Source organism: Suncus etruscus, chromosome 1, assembly GCF_024139225.1.
Source record: "Suncus etruscus isolate mSunEtr1 chromosome 1, mSunEtr1.pri.cur, whole genome shotgun sequence".
Taxonomy (NCBI): Eukaryota; Metazoa; Chordata; class Mammalia; order Eulipotyphla; family Soricidae; genus Suncus; species Suncus etruscus.
Window position 1 is genome coordinate 181429501 of NC_064848.1, and position 24134 is coordinate 181453634.

The 24134-nt window shown below is 39.4% G+C and overlaps 1 protein-coding gene across 2 annotated transcripts in view; it reads left to right on the top strand.

Moving 5' to 3' along the window:
- The window catches only part of CA10 (carbonic anhydrase 10), a 550141-nt gene that overhangs the window by 418991 nt on the left and 107016 nt on the right, over nt 1-24134 (top strand). For both annotated transcript variants that reach the window (XM_049771020.1, XM_049771018.1), the window contains one exon: nt 16510-16695. In XM_049771020.1, the coding sequence (XP_049626977.1) occupies nt 16510-16695 (186 nt within the window). The remainder of the gene's footprint in view (nt 1-16509; nt 16696-24134) is intronic.

Genomic DNA, 24134 nt, shown 5'->3' on the forward strand with positions numbered 1-24134 from the left:
TTAGTAAGCATTCAGTGCAGTTAGTTGAATTTAGTTAGAGAGAAAATCAAAAATCTAGTAATTCATTTTTTTAATAATTCATATTTAGGCAGATCCTTGCCTAGTCACCTACTACAGTCTCTAGGTCACCAGGGATCTCATTTTCAAGGACAGAGCAAACTGACAACCATTGCAAATCCAGTCTCATCAGGGGCCTTGGGTAAGAGTCTGCAGAAACTTGAACTTGGTACAGTTTATTACTCACCTCGGGTAAATAATCAACATTTCAGCTTTCTTCCTCGTGGGAGAAGAATAATTTTCTTTCCCCCATCACAAGTTTATTTCCCAGTTACTTGAATTAACAACCACTTTACTTCCATAGGTAAGTTCTATTATAGATAAGAATTGCTTCCAGGAAAAGAATTCCTATTAGATTTATTACTTTTTTTATTCCTTATCTTGGGTGTTAGAGAAAAACATTTTAAAAAATAAGCAAAAATGGGCCAACTGTCATCCTCATTCATCTTTCCACCTTCCTTGAAACAGATAAATGGCCAAGCAAATTAAATGTCAGTTAGGGAACTTGCCACTCACAGCAGTTGAGCAACTTGCAAAAAGACAGTCAGCAAAGAGCAGAATAAAGAGTTTGCAGATATAAACATGATCCCTGGGGAACTGTCCTCTCTCTGCTCCCCAACCCATGCAGGCATATTCAAAAATATCCTATTAGATGGGATTTATCTTTCCTGCCTGAATTTACCCTCCTAAGCAGAGCTCCCAGTAAGGATTGGGTACTACTTGAGGACCACTCCTTCCCTCATATCCAATTGTGAAATTCATTTCATCTACTTCATTCTTGAAAACCTAATAGGTATGGGTGTAGATTATAAAATCTAGCCACTCCCACAAATATGACCCCAAGTCCTTGCTCTTAAGAGAGCCAACTCAAAGTGGTACTTCTTAAAGAGATGCCCACTGGACTGGGCTACCCTGAGTCTTATAAATGAGACCCAGAGCATCCTGATGCTTCTTTTCACATCTGGGCACTTCTGCCTTAGCATCAGCTCTCAACATCCTTTCTTTTTATTTGGGAGCAAGCACTATATCCAATGATACTTCTCAGTGGTCACTCTTGGTGATGCCCAGTGAGGGAATTAGACTGGGATCTGACAGGTGCAAAGCAAGTACTGTAACTCCTGTGCTATCTTTCTGGACCTTCAGAATCCTTCTTTATTCAAGAAAAAACCCAGTACCTATTTGAGACTCAGCAGGAAAAACTGTGGTTAAGCCCTACCTTCCCTGAATAGGAGCCCCTCGAGTTTCAGTTTGGATTCCATACTTGATCTCACTCACCAGGTTGTTTCAAGAGTCTCTGTTCTCAGCTGTGATTTCAGAGTTTTTAGTCATTGTATTCCTGACTTTCAGATTCCAATCTCTATTTGACCTGTCTCATCCTGAGACCCTTCCCTTCACCCAGTTCTCACCTTTTCTATAGAACTACTGAACCTAGGACACATATAAATATGCACACGCATTATTCACACAGACATGTGCGCGTGCACACACACATGCATATTCTGGGCCCTGCCTTACTTGCTAGTGCTCATTAACATTAGATGCCAACTTTCAAGAATAACCAGCCTTCTTGGTTGCAAGTAAATTGGAGACCGCTGCATTAATGCGGTAATGGAAATATAATGAAGGAATTTATTGTCCCTGAAAGACAATATCTGCCACACAAAGCCCATGGGGTATCTCCAGACAGTAAGTATAGCTCCACGCCTCTATTCCTCTGGCCCATAATTATCTCGGGAGTACCGTGACCCTGCAGTTCTCCCTATTAAGAGTATATTTCCTTACAAAATGAACTGAGCTTTATTGAATTGTATCATTGTGATCACTGGAAATTGACATATTGGGCTCATTAGGCAGGAAGTTGGATAGTTAATTTATGAGGTTTCCTCGAAACCTGTCCCTGACCACTCATCGAGGGAACTAAACAGCCCACGAGGAGCTGAAAGAAAGTTTACTCTGGCAAAGGTGTGTTATTTTTCTCTCATTACAGAGATAATGAACAGAAAATGTCCTGAGTGCAGAAAGTGCTTCTCACCCCTGCACTCCCTTCCCACCCCCCAAAAAGTTTGCATCCTGATCCCATTTGATGGGCAAACAGCTGCATTCTGCTCATTAGCACCATTTTTCATTTCAAATGCATCGCTGCTGAGATGAAACGATGTGTTGAGTTCTTGTCTTTATCTTGAATATTTAAAATTATTCGCACAACCTTTTAAAAAATCAAATATCCAGGCTGCTACCTGTTGTTCTTCAAAGCCGAGCAATTATATCGCTGGCCCTGCGTGGCAAAATTGCCTTTATTAGAAATGAGAATGGTGGTGGTGAAAACAACTTTTTTTTGCTCGCCATGCTTTCCAATTCAGTCCCGACTGGAAGGCTAAGAGTGCCTTTTCCTAAAGAAATGTGCTGAGGCAGCCACCAGAAAGTACCCAGTGGACAGGCTGGCAAAGGATTCAGAGCTGCAAGGAGCATCCTCAAAGTAGATTCTGCAGAACAGTGTTGTATCTTGCAGCTCTATAGCCTCCTAGCTCCTGGCCAGCTTAGCTTGCACACTGGTCCTCAGCTTCCCTCCACCTCTAACCTAAATTCCTAGGAAACAGTTGTTCTGAGCCACGGAATAGTTCCTCACTGTCCTCTAGTGGCCGTTCTCAGAACTCTAATCATGCACATTCAACAATATTGCACAATCTCAACAAATACCCCAGGATCTGGTGCTATTGAGGGACAGACTATCTTCAAATTCCCCATGGTCCTGACAGGGATCAAATAATTATATGTTATGGATCAATATGCATAAACTCCCCCATGAGTAATTTCAGAACACAATTTCAGGGACACAAGGGAGCATTAATTCCAAGTCTGGAAATCTCAAAGGATTTTAGAAATGGACTTGAAGCATGAGAAAGGGGTTTCCAAGGAGACTAAAATGAGATGGAGCTGTGCCATTATAAAATTATGGGACGCCAGTTAGCACCTTTCCCTTGTATGTGTTTAGTTGAGATAGTATCTATCATTTTCTTTTAAGATGAGTGTTTTCTTTTCATGCTCTAGCATCTCTTTGGGACACCACTGTCATCATTTTATGTGTGATATTTTTTCTTTTTATGGTGGAACATAAAAAACATGGTGCATTTCATAATCAATGGCACCTGGAATTTGAAGACATAAGTCACAATAAATAAAGTCTTAAATTAGTCTGTGGCTGGGGACAAAGAGGAGAGGAAAATTAGACAATTTTTGTTTGTTGGTTTGTTTGCTTGGGGCCATACCAGGAATTCTTGGACTTAACTTCTGGTTCTGCACTCAGAAATAGGTTCCTAGCAATGGTCAGGGGGACCATATGGGTGCTGGGGATCTAACCCAGGTTGGCCATATAGAAGGCAAATGCAAATCAAATACTATCTCTCTAGCCCCTAGAGTCTTCTAAAAGTTAGAATTTTTGTGGGTTTTGGGCAGTGCTCAGGGATCACTCCTGAAGATTTTGGAAGACTATAAGGAGTTCCCAAGAATTGAGAGCAGATTAATCACATATAAGGCAAGCTCCCTGACCATTGTACCACCTCTCTAATCACCAGATTTAGTGCTTTTATAGTTGCTGACTGATTCAATGTACCAGATAGAAACCAAAAAAAGGAGGTTTCATCTGTGAAGTATATACAGATCTGTTTGTCTAAACAGCTATAAGACACTAATGAAAGTTATATCTTAAATTCTTAGATCATAAAATGAGTAGAAGAATTATATACTAGAAATTACCTCTGAGTAAAACTCTACAAGGATTTTCAGTGGACCAAAACAGAGAAGAAGTACAAGAAAAGATGGTATGCTGGGAGGCAAGGGGGAGGTAGAAGTCTTATTGAAAATAAACACACAGAAATGCATTTAATTTGCTCTAATTTATCAGAAAAGCACACTCTTTTGATATCAACAAAATCAATTGTGCAAATAAGGTTGAGTGAGACAGGGAATGCATTTTCTTGCCCAGATTGGATACCTAGAGAGCTAATTTTAGAATCAACAACAAAGATTTTCCTCACCCCTCAAAACATATACTTCCCTGCCTTTTCTCATCAGAAATTTTACTGTATTCAAGATACAAATTTGCTGGTATGAATGTGGCTTTAATGCCATGAAATGGAATGTCAGGTGCAGAAAACTGAGCCCCATTTTCTGAGATGCTCTGATTATTGCAGTTTTTATCTTCTCCTCCCTTAGGTGAAATTCCAGTTAGTCATATCAGATACTTGATCATTACACTTGGGCTTTTCTTGGTTTGGATTTTTAGATTTTTGATCCTATTATTCAAATACTTGAGAAGAGATTGGCCTTGATAGTTATGGTGAACTGTTTTGCTGAAAGTACATGAAGTCACCCAGAAGACTGTCCCATCAAGTATGTCCAGATCCCCCAACTCTTGGTTGATCATGGATCACAAGATCATATGTCTTTCTTCTTTGTACATCATATGCTTCCTACCCACAGACCTTTCCTGCTAATACTCTTTATTCTAGGTCCCTCTGGATGTCCAGTTATATGTATCTACAAGACTCATTGCAAATGAGTCAGCTCCTCTGTGAAATTTCCCTAGAAATGCTGAACAAAAGCCATCGTTCTCCTTGTCCTTGGAGCCAATATCACAGCTCAGCATGCCATCCCTATGGGTTCTTTCACATATATTATCTTGGGAACTTTAAGGTCTGTGACCTATTTACTCTTGCTGAGCCTCAGTTTCTTCATCCCAAGGGTGATAATAAAAAGATTGGCTTCCCAAGCAGTGGCAAGGAGTATATTGCTAACGAATGTATGGTAGAAACTACCCAATGCTGTATGGATGGCAATGATGCAGATACATTAGCAGTAGCACCATATCTAGAGATAGCCTCTCAATATAAATTGTCATTTCCTTGGCTCTTTGCTTCTACAAAGGATACATGTTCTTTGGGGGACATCTTGTCTTCTTTCACACTACCCCTCATCTATTTAAGGCTGTCTCATAAATGGTAGCATTGATAAATCCAATCCAGTGAGTAGATCCGGGCAGAATCCTGTTTGAATATTGATGGTGGATGGCATTTTGTTTCTCAGCTTTTAGCCCTACGCCTTCCTTCTAGGCCTTAGGAAATGTTCGTTCCTCTTGTAAAGTCACAAAGCAAGTCAAAACAGGATGGCAGTGTCAAAAGTTCACTGCAGAGGCATTAATGGACAAGGCTAAGAATTTTGATAAAGACAGAGCTAAATGACTGACCTTCAAGCGAATACAGAGACTGTCTAATCTTGAGAACAATAGGAAGCAGTGGGTTGGATGTACTTGGGAGTTTTTTTCCTAATGCCTTAACAAATGTACCTGTGAGAAAAGAATTTTCCATTTTGATGGCATTTTTCCCCAATTTCTGTCGTGATTTTCAGAGTCAACCAACTTCTTTGAAAGAACACTGAGAGCTTTATAATTTAGACAATGTGATACATTATACATTCCTTGTAAATAGCACTAGGCCATGAGTCACTGGGTTTCAAGGCCAGTCAGTAGATTCTAAGTACCAACCCAGGCAACTGTCATTTGTCTGCTTCCTGTGGCTGGCTCCTCCATAAAACTTGCAACATAAATCACCAAAAAAGAAAAGACTCAACAAATGGAGAGCTGTCTGCATGACTGGGGAAATAGATATGACGCCAAGATTATATTCCTAATTTATTCCTGGGATGCTCAGTTGCTCCTCAAAGCTGAGTATTTTCAGTAGCTGCTTCCCAGCTAACCAATTATCAATAGATCTGCTTTCAAGATGCAAAGCAGGATGAAAGATATCTTGAACCAGGTCACAATAACCAATATGGTAGCCAGAGTCTAAGCAAGGTAGGGATCTTTTATATATTATACATTCTGAATTTTAGACAGCCTGAAAACATAATTTGACACACATACCCTCCCTTTGAGGGTCAAAAGATAACACAGGCACTAAGGTTCATGTCTTGCAATAAAGCCAACTCTGGCACCACTTGACCCCCTGATCACCTTTAAGTGTGGCCCAAAAGACCCTGAAGCAATGCCAGGGAGGCCTGAGTAATCCCTGGCACTGCATTGTCAGAACAGTATTGTATCCTTGGGCACTTGTCACTGACCCAGTGGACTAAGAACTGCTGAGAAGGTCTTCTGGGTCTGTTTATTTGGGGCCATACCTGGCAGTACTCAGGGGTTGCTTCTGGCTCTGTGCTCAGAAATCTTTCCTGGCAGGCTCAGGGGACCATATGGGATCCTGGGGATTGAACCTGTCCTGGGTTGGCTGCATGCAAGGCAAACGCCCTACCTCTGTGCTATTGCTTTAGCTCTCCTAAATAACTTTTGGTAAATGTTCTCTACCCACAAAACACACACATACACATTAATTTCAACATATATTCTCTAGTAAAAGAATATTATGGATATATTTGGCAAACTAAAATAGATTTCCAAAGCTAACTTCCCTGTTTTGTTTTCCTTTTGGAAATGTAGCTGCTAGAACATTTAAAATTGCAGAAAAAGCTGGTTTGCTTTTGCAAGTGAGGAGATAGCTGCTCTAGACTAGCTCCTGGGCCCACATCATAACCGTGGTTCCCACAGTCCAGATTTAGCATCAGATGTGATGGTCTCCAGAATATCTGATTTCTTGTCAAGTCTTGTATTGACTTCTGAAAATAGAACCATAGGAAGAGGCATGAGAGAAAAAGTGAGCTGGCACCCCCGACCGTCCTTTTCCAGATTAAGCTTGATCTCTCCCTCAGAGGTAAGAGTCAACCCACCATCCTGTAAACCCTTCAAGAAATAGTGCTCCCCTAGTCTCACAGCTCCCTTTCATCTTGCATGTGACCTGCCTTACTTCAAGTTCCCTAATGGCCATTCAGCATTTGAGTAAGTCCTAGAGGCAACAACTCAAGGTTGGTAAGAGTCCACAGCTGTGGGAGAGAAATCATTTATTTGTGCAAGAGAGGAACAAATTAGCACAGGAAGGGGCTGGCTAATCACTCCCTACGTGCTTGCTGCTTCTCTTTTCTCTGAAACTCTGGCACTGAGGATGCTAACATGATCAGTGGGACCTGGGGATGGCTTGGAAGGTGACCTCTATGATCTGGCAGTGCCTGGACCCTGCCACCCGAAGCTCCTCTGAAAAAGGCATTTTCCTCTTTAGAGATGAAATAACTGGATATGGGGAGTGATTTGCCTAAAGGCTCTGTGAATCGGGAACTGAATTAAGTGACATTAGCTAGGAATAACTTTTTCTGGGGAGATTTTTAGTAAGTTAATTAAGAAACCTAACCTTGAATTTTTATTTTAAAGGAAAATGGTGGCTACAATATGAACCAATGTATATCCTCTAAATATATACATAAAGAGTGATCACTAATGGCTGGCATATTTTTAATATTAAAGCAACTCTTTCTGGCATAAAGAATAGGTATAAGCTAAAACAAAAATACTCTCTATTACTACACACCTGTACTCAGCATTGACTATCTGTCAGACATGATTAAAGTAAATTTCAAGGGCAGCTGGAAAGAGAAAAATGTCAGATCCTGAGTCCCACTTATGACCTATCCTATGAAACCAGATATGGAACTGGGACCAGCTACCTAGATAAGGCTGAAAGCATCATCTAATGCATTTTGTAATTATGTAGGAACTAGGTATAGTCCAACTGATGATGATATAACAGGAAACATGTAGCACAAATCTATATAAACGTGGTTTAGTCATGTTAAAAACAGTTACAAATGTGTGTATCCCTATATACATGCACTCCCCCAACTTTGACTGAGATAGTACCAGTAACTTACATGAGCTCTCAGCCGACCTACATCATTCATACCATTCTGCTTGGTTTTACTGCAGAACCAAATAGGTGCAGAAGATGTTTTTCCATAGTAGTGCCACCTAGCATTCCTCTAGCAACTTTTATCTCTGTAATAAAATAATAAACTTGATAAATTAACAAGTAGCTCATATGACCCTCTCATCTGGTTTTTCAATGCTGATTCCAAAATTGTCTTCGCTTACCACAAACACTACTCGGATGGGATAAAGACTCAAGTTTAGCAATGCTAAGGAAAAACTGCATTCTTCCTGCACAGTTAAGAGTGGTGGGTGAAATCTTGGAAATACTTCTCAAACCCTCCTACACAGCTCCATCTATGGTTACTCAAAATAGATCTCACTGTTTGGGTTCTGTCTCCTTTTTTTGTTTTTTGTTTATTTGTTTGTTTTGTTTTGTTTTGCTTTGTTTTGTCAGTACTCAGGGCTTACTCCTGGCTCTGTGCTCAGAGATCATTCCTGCTGTTTTTCGGGTTACCTGGGATCAAACCTGGATTAGGCATGTGCAAGGCAAGTGCCCTACTAGGTTCCATTTTCTTTCTTACCCACCTCTCAGCCATTTCCTTCTCAATAGCTTCAACTCAGAAATTCCCAATTTTTGACCTTCTGCATTTATTTTCAAGGCTGCATTACAAAACTGCCTTCTCCTAACACCCATCCCCAAAAACTACATCTCTCTTCTCAACAGAATAATCCTTTTATATACTGTTATTCATATAAAATCTATAGTATAGACTCTATACTATAGCATTTGATCAAGCACTGAAAAGAGTCATGTACCCAGAGTAATGGATTCATGTAGATGATCTATTCAATTGTCAGGCTCAAGTTTTTCTACATTTTGATGATTAGTGCTCTTTATGTATACCTACTCTTTAGTACACCAGAATTTCTCACTGAGTGCTTATGGAATTTAGCATAAATAATTTAAACAAAAAGTAAAATAATATGAGAAATGAAATGGGCAAAGAACAGAGCTAGTTGTTGTATCCCTCTCTTGACCCTGCCACTTAATATAAAATACTAGATAAATGTCTCCACTTCTGTCTATTGCCAGCTTCTAATATATAAATGAAAGGTTGATTACCTCTGAAGTCTTTTTAGTTGTAGAGTCCATGCCATCTGCACATTGCCATTCCATGTATATGCTAACCTGAAGTCAGGCTAATGATTTGACTCCTCTTGTTTTTTGAAAGAAAATGACTTTTCTTTCTTGTCATGCCTCCAGAATGCCCCTCTGAACAGACAGCTCACTGGACCCTTGCATTTACATATCGTCCTTTGGCATCTTGAGCTACGCTGCAGGAAACCAGACTAAGTGGTGTTCTTAAATCTCTTAGGCTCACTAATTACATTGGAAAGACCTATTACACACCTCAGCAGAGCGTTCAGAGACACATAATAGGAAACCTCAGTTACAAAGAAAGGAAACCTAATTTATATGACATGGCTGCAGTACCATCCTCACTCACACCTCAAGGCATAAAGCCAGCATTCTGGACTGTGCCACCCAGATACAAATCCTATTGCAGGAGAAGCAAGTAGGTAGGATCTATCTTTCAACTCATAGTATATGAAAACTATTATTTCCCTTGCTCCTTTTATCCATAAATTCTCCCAGGTATTTAAGTTAAGTCTGAACAATTATACTCAGATAGGCCTATCCCTGGACACACTTTGAGTTTTTGCCCAATCCCAGAAGACACTGCAACCAACATGTTTTTCTAGCATTTGACCAACTTGTGGCTTCTATTGTACAGTTGCAGTTTAGACATTAGCAGCTTATCTTGGAATTCTGGCTCTGCCACTTTCTAAGTGTGGAACCATAGGTATATTCGAGGTTTTCCTTTCCTCCTTTGAGCTTCCTTTCTTCCTCTATAGAACATGAATAGAAATGCCTTCACTACATGGACAGTGTAAGGATTAAACAAAGGCCTGGAAGAGACCAGAGTTACTGCTTCTGTTGTATAACATTATGCAACATGCATTTGCCTAGCATTAGACTGCTGTTCAGAAGTTCACTGCCCTGTCCATTGTCTCATGTATCTGGAGATACTGAGCTAGAATGCTAAACTGTAGACAATGTTATGAACAAGTATTTTCCAAATTGATAATATGCCTCTTCCTTCAGGATTCTGAAATGATTCAGAGCAGTAGTAATAGCTTTGAGTGCAATTATGGGGATGTTTGCTGTTCTTCACTTAAAACTGGTGGATTTCCTCCAGTGTATTAAGTCCAATTTTGTTTCCCAAAAAGGAGAAAGCAGGCCAAATCACTTTGGAAATTTCTGCTTTAGAACAATGTTGCTTTGAATTTTTAAATTATCTTTAATTATCAGTAACTCCAAAGGGCTTGTGGACATGTGACTTAGCTCTATGTATTCATACTATATTTTATTAAAGCTGAAAATAAAACTTAAGGCAGTCTGTTGATTTTGACTGCATCTCAAAAGCAAGAATGTGAAACTCTGCTGTTCTAATAAACAGGACTGTGTACTCTGTATGGAAAAAAATAGATCAGCAGAAAAAATAGCTAAATATCTAGAATTACTGATATTTTTAAGATTTGAATTGAGGAGCTGAAGCAATAGTGCAGTGGGTAGGGAAGTGGTCCTGGATGTGGCCAACCTGGCATTTATATTAGATACTATATATGGTTCACCAAGCTCTACTAGGAGTGATTCCCTGAGCATAGAGGAAGGGAGGAAGGGAGAATTGGCAAATGGGAAATAGGGAGAAAGGGAATGAAAGAGGTAGGGAGGGAGGAGGAAGGGAGGGAGTGAAGATGGATGGAAGGAAAAAGGAAGGAAGGAAGTGAGGGAGGAAGGGAAGGAAGGAAGTGAGGGAGGGAGGGAAGGAAGGAAGTGAGGGAGGGAGGGAAAGAAGGAAGTGAGGGAGGGAGGAAGGAAGGGAGGGAGGGAGGGAAGGAGGGAGGGAGGAAGGAAGGAAAGGAGGGAAAGAAAGGAAAGAGGAAGGAAGGAAGGAAGAAAGGAAGGAAGGAAGGAAGGAAGGAAGGAAGGAAGGAAGGGAGGAAGGAAGGAAGGAAGGAAGGAAGGAAGGAAGTAAGGAAGGAAGGAAGGGAGGGAGGGAGGGAGGGAGGGAGGGAGGGAGGGAGGGAGGGAGGGAGGGAGGGAGGAAGGAAGGAAGGAAGGAAGGAAGGAAGGAAGGAAGGAAGGAAGGAAGGAAGGAAGGAAGGAAGGAAGGAAGGAAGGAAGGAAGGAAAGAAGGAAGGAAGGAAGGAAGGAAGGAAGGAAGGAAGGAAGGAAGGAAGGAAGGAAGGAAGGAAGGAAGGAAGGAAGGAAGGAAGGCTTTGGAAACTGGGAAATTGTGTCTGAAAAGGTTATATACTTTGTATTGCAGAAACTTCTGTTGGATTTAATTTCCTCATCACTCCCTTAGTCTTTCTGCATAGAAATCCATGTCTCTAATTTAATTTTCTGATGGAAAAGGTGGCACAGCACCAAGCATTGAGTGTCCTCACAATGTGTATGTACCACATTATCTCTTTTCAGCCAATGGTGTTGAGGATATGGTTCTAGTGCCTATCACCCAGTTCTTTTCTCCTTCTACAAGGGCTTCTTTGCTTCTCTGATACCATTTGGAGCACTGGTTTTACTTCTAAGCCATAGATAATTATTTTTGGTATATTTGAGAAAATTTGAGTCATGTTTCCTGGCAAGTGAATAGAAGGAAAACTTCCCATAACCTTTGCATCCCACCAACCCAGTAGCTTAGAACTTCTAAGGGTAGAACGGTATATTTAGGTTTACCTCTAATCAACCCAAGTCCTACAAGTGACATTGTTCAAGTGTCTCCATTAAATAAATTCAACATATATCTGCTATTTACATGTGTTTTCAGCACAACTCCTTTGGTTAAGAGCTGTTAAAATAGGAAGAAAGCAAGTGATGTTTGAAGATCAACATGATGGTTAATTTTTTACACTAATATACCAGGGTCATAGTGTCTGTATATTTAGTCAAGTATTATTCTGGAGGTATCTATGAGGTTGTTTTTAATGATACAAATATTTGAGTCAATGAACTTGAAGACAATTTGCCTTTTATAATGTGAGTGCTCTTCATCCAATCAGGTGAAGCCTGAATAGAACAAAAAACCTGACCTCCCCCGTCAAGAGGTAATTCTGTGTCAGATAAGGTTTGAACTGCCTTTGAGCCTTTCATGTTCGTTTCTGAACTTCTACTCTTCCAGTCCATGCTACAGATTTCCATAATTTAGTGAGCTTATTTTTAAATTAAATCTCTTTAAATATGTGTATATGCAGCCTATTGGTTTTGTTTCTTCCAACCTTATTTTCTTCATGTCACCCATTTCTGCCTTGATGGTTGAATGAGTTTCAGTCCCTGATTTTCAATTTATATGATTTTCAAGTACAGCCCCTTATATTTAATGTAATATCCTGCTGTAAATCATGGTGGGGTTCCTACACTACCAACTGTCATTGAAAAAAAATTATAACTCCCTATGTGCTGTCAAGTTATGCAAAAAATTACCACAAGTTTGGAGCCTGAGTGATATAGCACAGTGGTAGGGTGTTTGCCTTGCAGGTGGCCAACCCAGGTTCAATCTCCAGCATCCCAGATGATCCCCTGAGCCTGTCAGAAACAATTTCTGAGTGTAGATCAAGATCTAGGAGTAACCTTGAGTGCCGCCAAGTGTGGCCCAAAAAATAAAAATAAAATAAGAACACAAACCTTGGGGCCAGAGCGATAGCAACAGGTAGGGCTTTTGCCTTGCACACAGATGACCCAGGTTCTATCCCTGGCATCCCATATTGTCCCCCAGCACCGCCAGGAATGACCCTTAAGTGTAGATTCAAAAATAACCCCTGAGCACCATCGGATGTAATCCAAAAACCAAATATAAATAAATAAGTAAAAATTAAAAAGAGCACAAGCCTTAGTGCTAAGTCACAGGGGTGCAAGCCTAGATCCCTGACAATTGCTGTTTGTAGAGATATCATTTGCCAGGGATGCCCTGTGAAAGCCCGTCATTTCCCACCTGAAGGATAAATCCAGTATCTTTGTACCCAAGAAAAAGCAAAAATATACACATTGTATTGTGTATTGGGGATTAGTGATGTTTAGCTTCAGAATTTGGCGCCATATCTGATACTAACTGAGAATTCAAATCAAAATGTCAGCTATCAAGAAAATAATCATTGCTGAAAATTCTCCTGACCTTCAAAACACACTGACCAGATTTAATTTCTGTTAAAAACAGTGTCACCGGGATGAAAGATATGACTCCATTAATAAGAAGTTCTGACTAGTCATGAGTGGCTGCAAGGCTCTGTCTTTTCTACATGAGGACTTTCAATTGTGCACAGAAACCTGGGGGGCAGTGTGCTTGCTCTGCCAAGGAATGTGCTATTAGGTGGTTTTCAATTATCAACTACGTTGATAATTGGAACACAATATCTATGGCACAGAATATCCATTGGCATATAATATCTATGCAGCACCTGCAACTTGCTTCCATCAAAACAAAGAGCTCTACCCTGTCCAAGCCAGAATAAATGTGAGCAGGGGAAGAAAACAAGAGACTTCTGGTGGCTCCAAACCTCTTCCTGGATGAACAACAGCCATCCAGTGTCCAGCCTAGTCCTCTACTTTCCTAAGAGAATCCAGAACCTCTGGAAATACCAAGAATTGAAACATCCCCAACGTAATTTCCATCTACAATGAACCAAGATACTTGCATCTGTTCACATTAACATCCTTATATTTGGAATCAGTGGCTTTGCCACTCTTACCAGCTAAAATGGATGGCCCTGGAAAAGTCACTGAGTCTTCACTTAGGACACATGTTGCTCCCAGTTGTAAAATGGGCATCACATATCTCACTTATTTATTTGACAATGGATTAAAATAAAACAAAAGAACTCAGTCAGCCACAGGCAACCTGAATATCCCCTGCAGCTTCAACTTCTCCATTCAGCTCCATCTCCTGTTCTGCATAATACAACTTTTTCTGACATGCTGTGCACCAAAGTAGTTCATTGGAAACACAGTAATTAGCATTACAGATAAAATGACACTGCTGCAGTGTTAATTACTACAGTGCAGATGTACCATTAGATATCATACATAATGTTGTCAAGCTTTTATTTTTAAATTAAAGTGCAACAAACCATACCCTGGCTACAGTTTTTTTTCCTGATTAATACAAATTAATGTTATTTCGGTGTCTAAGCAAAGGGTAGAGATAAGGGGAGGGTTGCATTTAATTGTAAGAACAACATGGACATATGGCAGAACTCCATATTCCACATGACTTCCCTCACTCCTGTCTACCTAGCAGAGAATATGAGCTCCATGAAGGCAGGGGCCATTTCTTATTTTATTGACTACACTAACCCAAACTCATAGCACAGTCAAATGCATCTATACTTTTTGGATGAATGCCTAAAGACAGAGTCATGAAAGCAGAAGAGATCTGGAAATAAAGTTGAAAAACTCAAAAACCCATTAAAGTGCAGTCAGAAGAAAGAGAATCACCATGAGGCAGAAATCAGTTAACATTCTTTGTTGTGATGTATAGAAGCAATCCTTTATTCTGCCAGGCTTTTGGAAAATGGAAGCTGAACATGGATCCTTTCAGCCAGGCAATAAGTAAAAAGGAAGGAAGGAAGAGAATGAAAATTGCATGTGTTATTTAATTTTCACAAGCACCTCATGGGGGAAATTCTTTTCTCAAATTTTTTATTATGAGATTCACCACCGTTAGCAGCTTTATGTGTATCCATTTCAGTAGTCTTAAGTACATTCAGATTGCTCATCACTATCCATCTCCAAAACTGTTTTCAACTTGCAGAACCAAAATCCTGTTCTCTTAAAATATTCTCTCCTCTTTTTCCCTTCTTCCAGTTGCTAACAACCCTCATTCCATTTTCTCTCTAAGACTGACTCTCTGAGATACACTTCCTCTGTGCAATCCAGTTATTTAAAATCCACCTACTTAAAGGAATTATTATTTCCTTTCATCATTTTGAAATTCGTTTCCTATATGCCTTGCAGTATTTTAAGCCCTTACTTTCATGAAAAATTCTCATATTTCTAATTTAGCATTAACAAAACTGAGGTCTCAAGAAACCAAGTGGAAAGATCTTAAGTAAATGGTGGAGGGATCCTAACATGGGTAGTAGGTGTGGAGTTAGAACATTGTATGTCTAAGATTCCTGATTCACAATATTGTAAATTATGGTGCCTAAGTGAAATTGGAGGAAGGAAAAAAGAGACCAAGTGACTTGCTCAATGTCAGCATGAGGCAGATTAAGTCTTTTGCCTCAAGAATCCTTGATTCTTCTTTCTGCCAAGTGACCAGGGAAGAGCAGGCACACATATTACATGGACCCTGCCTTGCTTCAGTAAACAACTGTTTTCTAGGAATGCTGCACAGTCACAGACTTCCAGAAATGCAGAAAGTCAAAAAAAATCTATCACCACAATACAGTGATCATAGCCTATAAGAATTCCAAGCAACTTTTCTCACCTGCCTTGAGTACTTTGAGTGCCTATTGTTCTTTTCATAATGTCATGAATTCCAAGAACTCCCTTTCTGTTCTGTGGAATCTACTCTCTATTGTAGATAAATTTAATGGTGGATAATAAACACTAGTACAAAGTGTATACCAGAATTTCCCTAATAATTATCTTGGGATTCATAAAAATATATATCCAAAAGAATGTTAACTGTAGTATTTTTATGATAAAAAATTGAAGAGGATTTAAAGATGGAACAATTATCTGTAGAGTTTGCATGAAATATTAGGCAACCATTTCAAATTACCAATTGCTGGTTGTAGCTGTCTAGTGAGCATACGTCTCTGAAAAAAAATTTTATCTCCTAAACACTCACATATAAAATGATCCTATAAAAATATGGGAATCTGTAGCTCTAAATGTTAAATATATACACTAAACTACTAGTGGTGGTTATTACCTGTGGAGCTGTGGCTTTTTAAAGTATAGTAGGAGGAATAATGGCAATGGTTGTAGTAGTAGTAGTGGCAGGAGAAAGAGGAGGAATAGTGGCCATACTTGGTGATAATGAAGGGGGCCTACCATACTCAGATATGCAAAGGGGTAGCCTAAGAGACATGCATTGCTGGGAATTAAACCTAGAACTTTACACATACTAATGCTGTGCTATGAACTATCTCCTCAGTAATAGATGTTACTATCTATGGACAATGAACTATGGATTATTTTTCAGTAATATATACCCCATGCCATATATAATGCCATTTACTAATCATTAGAAAAACTAAATTTTGCACATGAATGGTTCTTCACACAGACCTGTCTCTCTCCCTTGTGTTCCAAAGAGTTCTCACAACTGATGATGTTTCCCTTGAGTTACCACCTTAAATTCCTAAGGGATACTGTGGGTCATGCCTTAGACAGTGCCATTGAGGCCAAATGGGGAAGGATTGTGCCTTATGGGAAAGCTACCTCTCCTTACATCTGTGGTTATCACCTAATACCTTCCTATCAAAAGGAAGCAAAGGGTATTGGTCAAAGCACTGTGCTGGGTTTAGAGAAAAGTGCAAGGAGAATAGTTTTGACTGACCTGTTGCTTATTGCCTTGCAGGTCAGTGGGACCATGTACAACACTGGAAGGCATGTGTCCCTGCGTCTGGACAAGGAACACTTGGTCAACATTTCAGGAGGACCCATGACATACAGCCATCGGCTTGAGGAGATCCGGCTTCACTTTGGGAGTGAAGACAGCCAAGGATCAGAGCATCTCCTCAATGGACAGGCCTTCTCTGGGGAGGTAGGTTTGCTGGTTGAAATTTGAACTTAAGTGCTGACTAATAAGCAAATGCAGTAACTGATAACTTCTTGGGCACTCTGTTCCACCTGTTTACACAGCAGTCCAACAGTTGGACCACAACAATGAGCTAGATCTATTTCAATTATAGAATTAGAATAAAAATCTAAAAAGATGCCCTTTGCGTTTAAGACACTTCATAAACAAGAGTCATATAACCTGTTTAATCCCTATTCTACTTGAGGATTATTGTCAACTCAGAGTCAGGGATACTTATTGTTAACTAACCCTGTTTCTGTCTAAGAGTCTTTGGTATTTTATCAAGAAAACTTTGAAGTATGTGTCTCCCTACTGAATTGATCCTTTTAATGTCTTAAAACTGAAGATCATGTGTAAAGTTTGGTGGCATTTTTTCATAAAAGCAAGACACTGAGTAGACCCACATTCTCAGTGAGTTCAGTGGTCAGAATTAAATGATTGTCCAAAATGCAACAGCTGAGAATATACCCATTCCCTATGCTAGATACTAGAAGTTAGGGGTTAAAATGTAAAAAGACAGAGTTCCTAACACAGAGGAACTCAAATAGTGCTGGATTCAAATAATTAAAGAATAATGTCATGCTGTTAGAATCAAAGGGACCAGTAAAAAATGAAAAGGCTAATGTGATAAAGTTTTCCTTGAAGGAATCAGAAAAAGCTTCACAGGATAAGTGTCCTTCTTGAACCGGACTGAGAAGAGAGGCAATTGTAGAACACAGTTACGAGCATGTACTTTGGAATTAAAGAGCCTGAGCTTGTATGTTGTGCTCTACTAAATGCTAATTGTGTGTTCTCTAATTGTGTGCTCTCTAGATTCTTCTATGTCTGAGTTTAGACATTGCTATTTTTAAAATCAAGTAGTTTACACAAGTAAGGTATTCTAAAAGCCCCATCCCCAATTGGTAGACCACAAAGACAAAGCAAAAGTTGGGAGTCAAAAAAAAAAAAAAAAAACAGTAGGCCTCTTTGTTAAGGAAGTTTATCTTCGATCTATAGGTAATTACCTGCATCAAGGACAAGTTTAAGCAAGTACTGAATCTCTTTCCTTGATCTATAGGGGAAACACTAGGATTTATTAAGGATGTCTACCAAATGGTGGTAGAGGGAAACTCCCTGAAGTGGCAAATCCTGAACTAAAATAAAGTAGAGTAAGAAATACGGGGCAAAAAAATTGGATTTTAATGCCATGACTCAAAGAACTGGAGTTCCTACTTTGCATGCAGAAGGCCCGAGATACATTCCTGTTCTAAGTCATGATCTGTCCCATTATCATCCCCAAAAATGACCCAAGAATAACTAAAGACTGGTCAGATTTAGATTTAGATAAATTATTTCTTTTATAATTTATTTTAACATTTGTAATTATTCTCCATGTGGACTTACTTGTTCTTTTGTTGGCTTGCTATTATTATTTCTTTGTTTTTCTCCCCCAGAATTCTGTTATATCTAAGTGTTTAGCATAGTATTGCTTCAAAGTGAAAAATATGAATTTACTGAGTGAATGAGTAAAAAAAAGTATAGGTGGGTGTTAGGCTAAAATTATTAAATTATACAGTTTCTTGAGGTTGCTATATCTTTAATATGTAATAAGAGTGTTGTGTAACTTGTACATGAATCACAACTTTAGAGTAATAAGTGTCTCTAGAATACTTAAGGGAAACATAACAATTGGATTTCTCCATGCTATTACTTTTCCTAGGCCCATCCCAGACCAGGATGAGCATATTCTATAAGAATCTGAATCTTAATAGCTCCCTAGTGAGACCCATGATGCAGTTTGAGAAGCAATCCCACCATAAGACATTAAATATTCTCAGTGAAAAAGCATTTAAGTAGAGTTGCAAATCAGAATTAACTGGTGAGTGTTATCAAAATATTGACCCTTAAGCCTTTTCTCAAATCAAGTGACTTTAGAGACTCCAGGAAAAGAATCCAAAAAAGGAGCTTTTGTAAAAAAAAAAAAAAAAAAAAAAAAAAAAAAAATTTCCTTAAAAGATTAGGCTGTGCTGTTTGAATAGTCTCAGTTTTCAAAAATCTACAGTCATATAAAACCCAAAGTTTTCAAAGTTTGTTAGCACTCAGTGGTTACCAACCCCTTACAAATAAAATGACAAAGCTTAATGCTATCTAGGCTGATAGAAAAAAGGAAAAACTTCCCAAGCAGGATAAACAAATACATCCATTGCTCTAGGCTCAACTGTGGCCTTTTTCCAGCTTTGTTTTCTTCCTCTATTCCCATTGTCTTCTAGTTGGCCCCCTAGTTTCATGTCACAGTCCTTCTATTTATGTAATTTTCCCTTGTGGCCCCTTTGGAATATTCTGAAAGACCCATTGAATCATCCAGCCCTAGTTGGGAAATGCTGTTCTAGAAATACAAGCAGTATCGACTGCACATGTGCCTCTTTCTTGCATGCCCAGGGTAGACAGCACCATTGCATGAGGTTTCTCTCCATGCCCCCTCAGAATGAGTGGTGCATAAAATGGTGTGGGTTGAGGTGTAAACATCCAGGATATTAGAAATGCCAAAACAATGACATGTAGAAAACAGTTGGAAAGTGAAATGTTGGCTTTGGGGATATGTAAAGATTTTGGTAAGTAAAAAAATAAAATCTGACATCTTAGATGTGGTATTGAGGGAAGCGAAAATTGAGTCAATAGGTGGGAGTTACAAAAAGATGAAGTTTATCTAAATAGATGTTCTAACCATCAGAACTATACATAACAGGAATGATTTTTTACTCTGAAATAATGAAACCTTATCAGCTGAATCAGTAATCATGGAGTGTAATTCAAGGACTTCACAAATGTGACTCACATCGTAATGAGCTAGTGACTGTTAGTTTTTAATTTCTTTTTTTTTTCCAGTTAATCCTAAATTGTAGTGCATCTTTTATACTTTTTCTTTTTTTTTTAACACCACCCATCACCAGTGCAACATTCCCATCACCAATGTCCCAAGTCTCCCTCCTCCCCACCCGACCCCCGCCTGTACTCTAAACAGGTTCTCAATTTCCCTCATACATTCTCATTATTAGGACAGTTCAAAATGTAGTTATTTATCCAACTAAACTCATCACTCTTTGTGATGAGCTTCCTGAGGTGGTGACTGTTAGTTTTAATGACCCTCCTAATGTTGAGCTTCTATATAACCCATGATTTCCTTACAGAATGTGTCCTTTGATTGGTCTCTCCTGAGCCTTAGCCCCAGAGTGTAAACAAATGTATTTTATCTTTCCATTAACATTTCATTTCAATTTTGAGCTCTTTTCAAAAATCACCTTTGGTCTCTATTTTTGTCTGTCTGCTGAAAGAGGACCCAAGTAGACACTTCTCGCAGCAAAGCATGTGTTTATTTTGTTGACAGTGAATAATCACACTGCCATCTGCCCCATCTATCATTGCTGATCGTGATAAGTCAATTAATGCCAGGCATTTTCTTGGGTACTGTGCAGCAGTGGTTATCTGAAGAGCTGTAGATTAATTGCAGTCTTGTGTAGTGAGGTTATTGTAATTGATGGTAATCATTTGCTTTGTTTTATAAAGCTGCATGGATGTACGACACAGTCAGCAATTGCATTTTTATAAAAATTATTCATGTCCTACCCAGAGAACTCCTGGATGCCTTGTTGGGGGTGGGTGATAAATGAGGAGCATATTCAGAGATTCAAATATGTTGTGTTTTTTTTTCGTTAAGAAGGGAAAATTAACTGTTTTTAATAAGAAAAACCCTTAGCTTGCTAATCATGTCTACGTGGTGAGATTAATGTCCAGTATAAAGGAGGGTGTTTATGAAAAGAAACAAATACAGTGAGTGGGCCAAAGATAATATTTGGAAGGAATCGTGGCCTGTGGATAATGTTGCAGGATTGCAGCTAGACTTAGAAGACTCTTTATTTGAAGGAAATTAGAAATATTTATTTCAAAAATCTTTCTTAATAGAGCTGGAGAGATGGTTTAGTAGATAGAATGCTTGCTTGCCTTGTACATAACCAACCCTTGTTTGATCCCAACACACCATGTGGTCACCTGAGTACCTCCAGGATTGATCCTTAAGTACTGCTGGGTTTGGTTCCAAAACAAACAAACAAACAAACAAAAAAAACACCTGTCTCAAGTCCTTTGAAGAGGGGTCAGGGAGAATGCTGAGCATCATGCCAACTACTTCATGAGATCACAAGGTCAGCCTCCTGTCCCTTTCATTCACCTTCATTTATCTAATGTATTCTGCTGAGCAGTGTCACAGCTTGGATCCTGTTCAGAGAAACATCTGCCTGGGTTTCTCTGTATGTTGCTTGCATTATGTATTGTAGACTATGCTTGCAGATTCCTCTCTCTCATTTCCTCTCTCTTTCTCTCTTTCTCTTTCTCTCAGTAGAGGATGATGTACTGTGTGCTCATCTACCTTTCATCATCTCTGAGCTCATCTTCCTTTCCAGTCTCAGCTTCAGGAATCTTACTTCTCCTCAAACCCATCTGAGGGCAGCCAGAGTCAAAAGCTGTTACTATGGTATTTATTGGAGATAAGATTTATTTGACTAAAAGGGAAAATATACACACATATATCATTTTTTAGTGGACTCTGAGACTGAAAAGAGAAAACAATTATCTCAGAGCCAACTACTGAGACTAAACAGCAGAAAACGCATGCCTGGTCCTCTTGAAGGAATCAATTATCTGCATCCTTGAGAGACTGGTTTCACTAAAGCAACACAAATTTGTAGGATAAGCAACTCACCCCCCTCCCCCCGCCCAATTGTCCTGAAGTGTGCTAGGCTATGAAAAGTGCTGAGGATCACAAGAGGGAGAATCAGAGCCCTGTTCAGCACTGAATGGCTCTAGGGAAGAAGCACTAGGCAATCTAATTAGTCATTGGCTGGAAGATGGAGACCTGGCAGAGTTCTGTTGACACAGTCCAAGATATGCAGGGGAATGAGGTAGGATGTTGATGAATCAGATATACAGGTAAGTCATATGCAGGAGCTATGTGTGTGCTATGTTATCTCCAAAGGACATCAGCCTCATCATCCTGTGTCTCCACCACTCCCATGCCCATATTCAGCACCATCCTCTGCCAGACTATTCCAGGCTTCCCACCAAGGAAAAATCTAGTCCCATTAACTTTCAGTCATTCTTAGATAGTCATCTCTAGCAAAGGATTTCTCAATCCGTAAGCTAAGCACCAAGAAGCTAAGAATAGCTCTGTTTTCAAAGAACTGTTTTTTTAAAAAGAGAAATTTCCAACTTGAGGTGATAGAACAAATTCCCACATTGTTCCTCAAGTAACTCAGCACATGGCCCAGATGAGAGGTTTACAGGAGGGCAGTGGCCAGCTAATGCCATCCAGTTCATTATTCATATTTCCTTGGGGATAGATAGACATTTAAATAAATCAGAGGAATCTTGGAATAAATAAAGAAAATGCAAGAGAAATCCTATATTTCCTACACAGAACATATATTTTCTACTTATCTTTTTATTGAAAATAAAACTTAGTGACTGCAATTATTAAGTTATTAATCATTTACTTATTTTGTTGTTGTTGTTTTGGGGACACACTCTACTATATTCAGGGATTGCTTCTGGTGGGAATCAGGGACCTTATGTGGTACTGGGGATTGAACCCAGGTTGGCTGCATAAAAGACAAGTGTTCTATTTGCTGTGCTAAATCCTGCTGGCCTCTATCACTGTAGATTTCTTATCTGTTGACTCTGATTTCTATTGGAACTGTGAGGAATTTTACCTTGACCAGTGTTGTACTTCCAGTGCCTCTGAGGTACTCTCACACATAACCCTTCTACTTTCAGAAAGGAGGGAAGAATCAACACATGTTTGCTGGATGATTGAGTAGTTTTGTTATCCCATCAAGACAAGGATTTTTTCATTCTTCATCTTTACACCATATTGTTCTGAAATATAGGTGGGTTCAGATACACAGTGGCATCTAAATTGGTGTGTTCCTACAGAGATAACAGTATAAGAAAAGAAATGGAGTTGTTACCCAGTTCAAGAATTCCAACACTAGTGCTAATACTGCACCTTTTGTAGGGTGTTATTTCCCTACAAAAATTCCACTCCCGGGCTTCTGGAAGTATGAGAAGGAAGGATGAGGATGCCTATACATACTTCAAAAAAAGTCCTGGCAATGTCAGCCCAAATACCATCATACTGAGTTTTGGTCAGATTGGTGTCTCTGAAGAGAGCCATTGATGAGTGGTGAAGAATCAAGGCCATTGGCAAAGCAGTAATTGTGGGTAATGAGTGCAACAGGCCTGGTTTCATCAGGGCAGGGTCTTGGATTGCCCTCTCCTCCAGAGATTGCTAGCTGCATGAATCATAAGTTTAAAGAGCTAGTTTTATTGGGTGGATGATGCTTTTGAAGTTGCCACAAAGATGAGGTATAAAGGGGATGAAAATTAGAAATAGTGGCCCCAGACCATCATGTTTTGGATCTTAAAGAGCAGTATCTAGATCTAGGAATGGCATGAGCACTATGACTTAAATGGTCAGAGGGGTCAGAGTGGGGTTGGAGACAGCTATATTTGCATGATATTTGTGTGGGCCTACGCTTCCACTTGAAATGAGAGCACACAGATATACATTGTCACATTTGCTCACTTAATACTAGCTCAGTAAAATTATCCTGTATAGCTAGGAAACTGTGGGCCAAGAACAACCAGACCGTAACTGATTGACATTGAATGAAAACCTAGGTCTTCTGATTCTTAATATTGCTTGATTAAAACCAATGTTATCCATTACCCTCATAAGATTAATTGATATCCTCCACTAGGCTCTTACCCAGTGGGAAAATGTAAAGATCTAGGGGCCAGAGCAGAGGTGCTAGCCTAGAACAGACCAAGGTTCGATCTCCTGGTACCCCATATGGTCCTCCAAGCCAGGGGCGACTTCTGAGCACTAGCCAGGAGTAACCCTTGAGCATCACTGGGTGTGGCCCAACCTCCCCCATTTAAATATCTATCAGCCATGGATTGGCTTGCATGGAGCATATAATATGGTGATAGATGCTATCTTTCTGAACAAACTATTCTCATCTTGTAGTGACAATCAGTAGTACTCATCAATAACTTCTTTTACATGGGAATAATACTTGGTTGTTGAATTAAGAGACAAGAAACTGAAGATAATTTAATACTGTAGCAGAGTGCCTAAATTATGAGCAATATATTCTGAATTAAATTCTACTGTCAGAATAGCAGACCTAATAAAGTTCATGTCAATATTAACAGAAGTCTTAGACCTTCTATGTTCAATTATTCACAAATACAGTAAGTAAATCCTCCTATATCATGGAGCAATTGATAGCTATTGTGCTAGAAAGGCTTTATTTAGATTCTTCATGTCAGCCCTGGAATTACTCCCAGTATCAGATCAGGGAACTTGT